General features: G+C 54.2%; 1 protein-coding gene across 2 annotated transcripts; it reads right to left on the bottom strand.

The window, feature by feature from the left end:
- Positions 1–1132: 1132 nt before the first annotated feature.
- On the bottom strand, positions 1133–4030 carry LOC123190549 (transcription factor APG). Of its 2 annotated transcripts, XM_044603223.1 has the most exons (5): positions 3581–4030; positions 2503–3436; positions 2324–2416; positions 2126–2191; positions 1133–2039 (listed from the first exon to the last, which is right to left on the bottom strand). In XM_044603223.1, coding segments are annotated over exons 1-5 (1524 nt in total). In that variant the 5' UTR covers positions 3583–4030; the 3' UTR covers positions 1133–1610. The 2 variants fall into 2 exon arrangements, with proteins under 2 accessions (XP_044459158.1, XP_044459152.1); XM_044603217.1 differs by lacking the exon at positions 3581–4030 and having other exon boundaries at positions 2503–3574.
- Between the last annotated feature and the right edge of the window lie 5973 nt (positions 4031–10003).

The following is a 10003-nucleotide window of genomic DNA, read 5'->3' as shown; positions in this document are numbered from 1 at the left end:
CGGGCCGTCTCCGCCGCCGCCACGCCCGCAGCTCGGGCCGCCTCCGCCGCCGCCGCACTGCAGCCATCGATCAGATCGGGCGTGCCTCCATACGAATCGGGGCCCCGCACAACCCAGAGACGTGGGAGAAAGGTGATGTCCTCTGCCACCGCCGTCCGCCCCCGGGCTTAGGCCAGCGGTGTCCCTTAGCGGCGGCGGAGGGAGGAGAGGAGAGAGTGTGAGCTGGTGGCGGCTAGGTTTTTGGGTGCCGCTCGAGTCGCCCTAGCGGCAGGCGGCTCGGAATTTTTTTCTAATGATTTCTTTGTACTATTTTCCATAGAATTTCTAACATTCACTCTAACCTCTTTAAAATAATCCTTTATTTCTTATACGATGCAATCAAACAAGCCAAAAAAATCCTATAGGGGATAGGATTAAGATGAACATGCCATGTTAATCCTACTATGTTTTTTCTATTCTAACGTTTTCAGTTGGCTTGATCCAAACCCTTTGCGCCGTTTGCTCCGGACCTGCTCCCCGGCTGGGCAACATCGTCGCGGGTGGTGTGATCGAAGCATCTTTGGCCCCGACGCACGCACGCTCCTACGCTCCCACACGCAGCTGATGATAAGAGCATCTATAGGTGCAAATGATGGTTTATATCAAATTTAGACTACCACATGCCGAAAAACGTTTTCAGTGGCTTGTCTATTGCATCGTTTAAAATTTAGACAATGTCTAAACTAGCTACCCGTCGTCCACATTTGGACAACCAAGCCACAACGTCTAAACCAAAAATGTTGGCTCATGAGCTCAGCCATTCACCAATTCGGAGCAATTGGAGGATGTCGGCAGGGAAGCGGCCGCGCCGGCGCTGGACACGGAGGTCGTTGCGCCTGGACCGCCGCCTCATCAGGGTTGAACCTGTTGCTATTGTTTATTTCTCGTAAATTATATAGGGTGTTGCTAGTGTTGAACATAAAATAATTTGGCGGCTGGTTTATTTTCTCCTTTATATGTTTTGCGGATGGAAAAAATAAATGAGAACAACTCAGAAATGACCAACATAAGATTTTTAGAAAATATAGCTGCTATAAGATACTATTAAAATATATGAAAGAGAATATAGACATCATGTATGTAGACAATCCGCTGAAAAACTTAGGTTGTCTAAAAGAAAATCTTTTTACACCATTGTGTATATGTAAATATAGACTATCAAATTTAGACGAGCCACTAGGGATGCTCTAAGGCATGGACTGCCCGAGCCCGTGCCAGCTCAAGCTGCCATCGGCGCCATGATGCATGTGCGCCAACAGTACTTCAGATTGACTCTTGTCCGTCCGCGGCATCATGAGCGGCGGGCACCGGGCACAGCTTTAAACAGGGTAGGACATGTCAGGATTGAATACTGCAGCGGGAAGCAGAAGCGATCCTGATCCATTGATCCTCCCCAGCAGACACTGTACCCGGCCTATCCTCTGACACGGAGAAGATGCCGGAGCAGTGAGCCATTTTACAGTCTCACAAAGATTTTACAGCTTCGTTTTGCCGCAGCCCTGCTCGGAGTTACCGAGCCTTGCTGGGTGCGCCGCTAGCCTGCTACAGAGTCCGCCGCTGTCGGAGCTAGGCTACATTGCTCGTGGGACCTGCGGATGGTCGCCGGGTGTCTGCTCGTGCTCGGCCTGCGCTGCCGTGGCGGCGTCGTTGCTGACGGGGCCGGCAGCCATGTGAGCGCCCGCCACCGCCGCCTGGTGGAACGGTGGCGGGGGAGGCATCGCGTGGCCGCCGAACATGGGCGCGCCGGGCATCATCTGGTAAGGGAACTGCGCGGCGCCGGCGGCTGCGACGAGGCGCGGGTCGAAGGGGCCCATGCCGTACCCCATGGCGCCGAGGTGGTGGTGGTGGAAGTGCGCCATGGGCGGCATCTGCATGTGCTGCATTGCCATCATCGGCGGCATGCACAGCCCGGCCGTCCCCATCGTCGACATCATCTGCACCTGGAGCTGCAGGGTCTTGAGGTACTCGATGGCCTCCTCCAGCATCGACGCCTTGTCAATCTTCATCACCACAAACATTGGATGTTACTTTGTGCTCTTGTCAAAGTATTTTTGAGCTTTCTTGCCAAGGTTGATGGATCGTGTACCTTGTTGCAGTTGGGGATGAGTTCTTGCAGGGCGCGCATCTTCTCGTTGATTCGATCCCTTCTCCTCTGCAACAGCAATTTCATACAGCAATTTAGCTATCTTCCAAGGAGGAGTACCAATTTAGCAACCGGAAGAATGCCACTTCGGTGTACGGTGTGTATTTATTTTGTGCATTCGGGATCGCTACTAGGACCTACCCTCTCCGACATGTTGTGCACTTCGGCGGTGCGGCCGCGCTTGGTGCTCCTCGCCGCCGACCTTCTCAGCCCGCCGGCCTCGTCGTCAAGGTCCTGCAGGCAGATTGCGTTTGAGATTTTGAACCAAGAAGAACAGTACTGCGTTCGCGGTGTTAACCATGTATGTGTCCGGTGCTCACCTCGTCGTCCTGACTGACCGACCACTCCAGAGTCTGGTGGCTGCTCCTCTTCAGCTGGCTCCGCTCGCCGTTGTCAGAGCAGACAGACGAGGTCGTCGCTGTTGCGGGCGGCGGTGGCATCTCGGAAGCCCTCGCCTCCGATTGCAATCTCTGGGGTAACGCCGCAGCCCTCGGTTCCGGTTGCAATCTCGGTGGTAACGCCGCAGCCCTCGCTTCCGGTTGCAATCTCTGGGATAACGCCGCTGCCGGTTCTGCGGCATGCTGGACAGGCACTGGCGGTGCCAGAGGACGAGGCGCGGCCACCGTGGCGGGCGACTCCCTGGGCGGCTGCAGCCACGCCGTCCTCTGCTCCGAGAACAGCGGGGTGCTTCTTAGCCTGTTGGTCTGCAGCAGCGTGGACTCGACGGACTTGCTTCCCGCGGCAGACGGTCTCACGCTGGCCTGCGGCAGCGAGCGCTGCAGGGGCCTCGAGAAGAAGGAGAAGTTCATGACGCCCTCGCCGGTGGACCGAGGCGGCGGCGGCTGCTGCTGCTGCTGCTGCTGCTGCTTGGGGAGCACAGGTGGCTCCGGCAGCGGCGGCACGACGACCGCTGCGTGAGACGTCGATGGCGCTCCGGCATCTCTGCCCGCCACCGCAGCGGGGAGGTCGGAGAACCCGGGAAACAAGGTGGAGAAGTAGTCCTGGGGCAGCGGGGCCGTATCGCCGCCGCCGCCGTCGTCCACGCCGATGATGGGGTAATGTTGCAACCACGGCACGGCGTCGTCGTCGTGCCCCTGCGCCATCGCCGTCGCCGACGCGGGGTGCTTGGCGAGCTCCTGCGCCTTCATAGTGCCGGCGGGGCTGCAGGAGAAGGGCGGGAAGGGCGACGCCGCCCGCCGGAGCGCCGGTCCGTTATCCCAGAGCAGCTCGTCCAGCTCGTTGCCCGGCTCGCTCCTACGCAGCAGCATCACGCACACGCCATCAGTACCCGCGCCCGCGCGCACACCAGACTAAGCTAAGCTAAGCTAGCAATGGCCGGCGAATCAAGAACCAAGAAGGAAAAGGAAGAGCACGGCGGCCGTGCGTCAAGAAACTCACATCCCCGGCAGCGGCAGGCGTGGATATATAAACGACGGAGGTCTTCCAGCTCCTGCGGCGACAGGTGTAGCTCGGCCGACGCCTCGCCGCGGTTGGCGGGGTATTATTTTATCTCCCCTCTTCCCGTCACGAGTCACAAGCGGAGCTGCAGCAGCTGCAGGGAAGGAGGGGTGGAGGAGGAGTAGCGCACGCACCAACTCGACGCAGAGCCGTCTGAACCCGATGCGCGTGTGTGAGCGGGAGCAGTTAAGGAAGAGCGACGCGCCACCTAACGAGGCGTCGCCATTGATGCCAACGGATGCGGCACGGGTGGGGGATGGGCAGCGGGAGGACGAAGTGGGGGGCGCCCGCCGAGCCGTCGAATATATAGCCGGGACGGCGATCGAGAGGGGTGGCGGAAGCTCGTGCCGCTAGACCACGACCTGTTTGGTGCCGCACTGTCTGCCCATCACCCGAGTGATCTCGATCCGGTGGCTGCTGGCCTACCGCCTATCCTCGTGGCCGGCCGTCGGTTACCAGCCAAACTTTCTCTTGCACGGTTGTGTCCAGGGTCTCGCCGCAGCTTTCACGCGAGGGCGGGTAACATTTGCGGACACTCCCGCGTTTCCTCCCACCGGTCCGCCACCAACACACGCTAGTTGCTCGACGTGCATGTAGTATGTGCTCTCGTGGCATGCATGTGTCCGGATGTCGAGGCCTGCGTCCGGCTCTGTACCTACGACGGGCGGCACCACCGCCAACTTCTCCGGGACAACGTCGGGCAGTCCCCTCGGCGTTTTCAACGGCTGTAGTCCGGTGGCCACGGCGGTGATGGTGCACGATTCGTTGTCCTTTGGTGCAGTGAGAAGTCCGGTAGGACCGAACACATTAAACCCTTCTCAAATGTTTAAGCGGACAACCCAGTAAGCGCTGGACCTAGAAAAGTCAACCCAAACCAACCTAGAAAGTCAACCCAACCTATTGGATTTGCTGGCATCTCCCACCCAATATGTGGGGCGAATCGGAGCCAGGCCCATTTCAAATCTCTCCAAATCGGTCCCAAACTAGCCCGACTTGCCCTCTTAGACCAACTCCACCGTGCAACCCCAAACGGACGTCCGGTTTGACCGGATTTTGTCTCTTTGGGCGCCGATGGGTTCGCCTACGTCCGCGTTTGTCCGATGGGTCGTGGGTGCGCCCAACGCGCGGCCGCACCCCAAAACCTGTTCGGGGTGGACGTGAATAAAAATAATTTAAAAACTTAATTGAAATGACTAAAAAAGTAAATAAACGCAGTTAAAAAACATAAAACATATATATAGGGGTTACGGCCACAAAACGGCCCAGTTCATACCACTTAAACGGCCCACTCCAGCGACCGCGGCGGCGTGGGGCACCAGTTCACGGCCCCCAGGGCGGCCGCCATCTGCTCAGCGGAGCACGACCAGCTCCACCCCTGGCCCACCAGGTCAGGATGCAACGCGGCCACCGGCGGCTCCTCGGGGATGGCGACGTCGCCGGCCGCGGAGAGGGCCATCGTCGCCTCGAGGTCCGCCCATTGGCGCTCGTCGTGCATGTGCATGGAGTCCTCCAGCACACGCGCCATGAGCCAGGCCTCCTCCTCCGCCATCATGCGAGGAGGTGGGGGTGGCGATGGACACGGCGATGGCGACGGCGTGGGCGTCAAGCCGCGGACCCGCGTACGCCCGCGCGCCTGGGGAGCCGCTCGGGGCTCACGCGGCCGCCGCGGCCCCGTCGACGTGCCGGCGAAGAACAACGCCCGCCGCACGCCATGCTCATTGCGGAACCACGTGTCCCACAATGTCGAGTCGGGGGCGTACCTCTCGTTGTGGTAGAGGTCGTCCGGGAGAAGGCGGCGGCGGCGCTCGATCTCCTGGCGGCGCGCACGGCCGCTCTACGGGACGAGCAGGATCGGCACGCGGTCGGCCGACAGATGCTAGTTATTGGGAAGGTGGACGTCGCTCTAGGGCGGCGGCGTCCTTGTCTCCCAATAACGGCGGCAGACGGCCGCCTCGATGTAGTGCCGGTCGCGCGAGCCGGCGGCGGGCGCGATGGAGAAGGCGGGCGACGCGAGGGCCCGACGTGGTGGCGATGGCGACGCGGGCTCCTCTTTCTTCACCGAGCCGCGGGGGCGTCCCGACGAGGAACCAGCCTCGCGGTCGTGCTTGCCTTTGCGGCCGTAGTTCCAGAGGCCCATTGCTGCGGGCGACCGGCCGACGAGTTCTTGGCTAGGGTTTGGATTCGACGCTGTCGGGTTTCGAGGAGGCCGCGGGGTGGCGTGGGGCAGTGTGGACGACGACCCGTCCATGCTTCCCACTTAAAGAAGGACGGCGACTGTTCGACGTGCGGATGAAAGGTGGGGCCGCCCGCTCGTGCGTATTGATGTGGGCGGGTGGGAGGTAGGTGGCCGCCTGCCACGCGGCCCCGACGCGGACGAGCCGCGCGTCCGTTTGGTGTCCGTCGCGACCCAAACCCGGCGCAAGTTTGCGCTCGAAATGGGTCGACCCGGACACAAAACAGACAAGATGGGTCCGGGCCGTCGCGCGCTGGGCCGCCTCCTTTGTCTGTTTTACCCCAAACGGATGGGGCCGAACAGGATAGGGTCGCGCGGTGGAGTTGGCCTTAGAGCATCAACAACCGTGGACAAGCAAATCCGACCCCTCAAATGCTCGCGGAGACGTCCCAGCATGCCCGTGCACACTGATCGGTCACGCCTCAAACTTGGTGCTATCATCCGAGTCTATCATATTTCATCCCGTAGATCCATACAAACCATGCAAAATAAACCAATGTACTACGACACAATAGCTACGAGCTGTCGTTGGAGATGTCCACGACGTCGGTGCCAGATGCTGGGTGGACGGGCGCATAGGAGGACTTCGGCTCCTCCTCTCCCTCGTCCATATACGCGAGCATCTCCGACTTTCGCGGTGTGCTCCGCCTCCACTTCCCGCCGACGACGGCGTCTCCCCTTCACCTCCGACTCCTACCGAAGGGAATCGAGGATTGCCTGCTGCTCCGCCTGCAGATTCGCGTCCCCACCGAGGGAGTCCTGGATTAAAGGGTCCTCGGACGTCTGGACTATGTAACATGGGCCGGACTAATGGGTTATGAAGATACAAGACAGAAGACTTCTCCTGCTGTCCGGATGGGACTCTCCTTTGCGTGGATGACAAGCTTGGTGTTCAGATGTATTATTTCCTTTCTCTGTAACCGACTTTGTACAACCCTAGGCCCCTCCGGTGCCTATATAAACCGGAGGGTTTAGTCCGTAGAGGCAATCACAATCATACATGCTAGACTTCTATGGTTTAGCCACAACGATCTCGTGCTAGATCAACTCTTGTAATCCTCATACACATCAAGATCAATCAAGCAGGACGTAGGGTATTACCTCCATCAAGAGGGCCCCGAACTTGGGTAACACTGTGTCCCTTGTCTCCTGTTACCATCGACCCTAGACGCACAGTTCGGGATCCCCTACCCAAGATCCGCCGGTTTTGACACCGACATTGGTGCTTTCATTGAGAGTTCCGATGCGTCATCACAAGAAGGTTCGATGGCTCCATCAATCATTTACAACAATGCTGCCCCGGGGAGGTTTTCCTCCCCAGTCAGATCTTTGTGTTTGGCGGCTTCGCACTGCGGGCCAACTCACTTGGCCATCTAGAGCAGATCGACAGCTACGCCCCAGGTCACCAGATTAGTTTTCGAAACTTGGATTATGTCGCTGACATCCAAGGAGACTTGATCTTTCAAGGATTCACGACCCCAACCTCCGCTCTGGCCTTAGAGCCGGAGCGCGTCGCCAGGTCCGAAGACAGGATTCCTAAACCCGCCGGACTATCTGTGGCCACTAAGTCTAGTACGGGAGAGCCGGAGGAATCAGTGTCACTAGCAACTATCAGAAAGCCGGACTCTTCCCCGGACACTGGCTCCGAACTCTCGGAGTCAGCTGATACGTCTCCAACGTATCTATAATTTTTGATTGTTCCATGCTATTATATTATCAACCTTGGATGTTTTATATGCATTTATATGCTATTTTATATGATTTTTGGGACTAACATATTAACCTAAAGCTCAATGCCGGTTTCTGTTTTTTCCCTGTTTTTGAGTATTGCAGAAAAGGAAAACCAAACAGAGTCCAATTGACCTGAAAATTCACGGAGATAATTTTCTGACCAGAAGAAGCCCACGAAGTACGGGAGATGGGCTAGAAGGTCCCCCAGGCACACACGAGGGTGGGGGGCGCGCCCCCTCTCTCATGGCCGCCTCGGGGACCCCCTAACTTGTTCCTGACTCCAACACCTTTTATATATACAGAAACCTCCATAAAATAACCTAGATCGGGAGTTCCGCCGCCGCAAGCCTCTACAGCCACCGAAAACCAATCTAGATCCGTTCTGGCACCCTGCCGGAGGGGGGGAATCTCTCTCCGGTGGCCATCTTCATTATCCCGTCGCTCTCCATGACGAGGAGGGAGTAGTTCACCCTCGGGGCTGAGGGTATGTATCAGTAGCTATGTGTTTGATCTCTCTCTCTCTCTCTTGTGTTATTGATTTGGCACGATCTTGATGTATCGCGAGCTTTCCTATTATAGTTGGATCTTATGATGTTTCTCCCCCTCTACTCTCTTGTAATGGATTGAGTTTTCCCTTTGAAGTTATCTTATCGGATTGAGTCTTTAAGGATTTGAGAACACTTGATGTATGTCTTTTATGTGCTTATCTGTGGTGACAATGGGATGTCACGTGATCCATTTGATGTATGTTTTCGTGATCAACTTGCAAGTTCCGTGACCTCCTGAACTTATGCACAGGGGTTGGCACACGTTTTTATCTTGAATCTCCGGTAGAAACTTTGGGGCACTCTTTAAAGTTCTTTGTGTTGGTTGAATAGATGAATCTGAGATTGTGTGATGCATATTGTACAATCATACCCACAGATACTTGAGGTGACATTGGAGTATCTAGGTGACATAGGGTTTTGGTTTATTTGTGTCTTAATGTGTTATTCTAGTACGAACTCTAGGATAGATCGAACAGAAAGAATAGCTTCGTGTTATTTTACTACGGACTCTTGAATAGATCGATCAGAAAGGATAACTTTGAGGTGGTTTCGTACCCTACAATAATCACTTCGTTTGTTCTTCGCTATTAGTGACTTTGGAGTGACTCTTTGTTTCATGTTGAGGGATAGTTATATGATCCAATTATATTATTACTGTTGAGAGAACTTGCACTAGTGAAAGTATGAACCCTAGGCCTTGTTTCAAAGCATTGCAATACCGTTTACGCTCACTTTTACCACTTGTTACCTTGCTGTTTTTATATTTTCAGATTACAAAAACCTATATCTACCATCCATATTGCACTTGTGTCACCATCTATTCGCCAAACTAGTGCACCTATACAGTTTACCATTGTATTGGGTGTGTTGGGGACACAAGAGACTCTTTGTTATTTGGTTGCAGGGTTGTTTAAGAGAGACCATCTTCATCCCACGCCTCCCACGGATTGATAAACCTAAGGTCATCCACTTGACGGAAATTTGCTACTGTCCTACAAACCTTTGCACTTGGAGGCCCAACAACGTCTACAAGAAGAAGGTTGTGTAGTAGACATCAAGCTCTTTTCTAGTGTCGTTGCCGGGGAGGTTAGCGCTTGAAGGTATATCTTTAGATCTTGCAATCGAATCTTTTTGTTTCTTGTTTTTTCACTAGTTTAGTTTATAAAAGAAAATTATAAAAAAGGAATTGAGGATACCTCATATGTTTCATCTTTTTAATGTCTTTCATGAGAATAAGGATTCCGATAATTGTGCCAAAGTGTTAGAAGAAGAATGCATTAGAATGTTTGGCACTAAATCTTTGTATGATGAGCATGATTGCAATGTTGTTAGTATGAGTTCCTTGGATATCTATGATGGTAATGATATGCAAAGCCACAAGCTTGGGGAAGCTATGTTTGATGAAGATGATATTTTTTGTCTCCCAAGTTTTGATGAGCAAATTTATTATGATGATAGCATGCCTCCTATTTATGATGATTATATTGATGAAAGTGGGTTTGGGAGAGTGTCAACTTTAGGAAGTAATGATCCCACTATTTTGGAGGGTGTTGAATCTTATTGTGATAATTATGAAAGTGGATTTGGAGAGGTCATGACTTTATTTAGTGATGAATCCACTATTTCGGAAGAGGTTCCAATTGATTATGGGAACAAAGTTGCTATCTATGATGATTATTGTGATGACATGGATGCTATAAAGAATAATGATAACCATGAAACTTGTCGTCTTGATTTTAATTTTCAATTGGATTATGCCTCACATGATAGTTATTTTGTTGAGTTTTCTCCCACTATTATGAATGAGAAGAAATTTGCTTATGTGGAGAGTAACAAAAATTCTATGCTTGT

This window comes from Triticum aestivum, chromosome 1A, assembly GCF_018294505.1.
Source record: "Triticum aestivum cultivar Chinese Spring chromosome 1A, IWGSC CS RefSeq v2.1, whole genome shotgun sequence".
Taxonomy (NCBI): Eukaryota; Viridiplantae; Streptophyta; class Magnoliopsida; order Poales; family Poaceae; genus Triticum; species Triticum aestivum.
The sequence above is the reverse complement of the archived record's forward strand: the minus strand, read 5'-3'. Positions and strand labels throughout refer to the sequence as shown.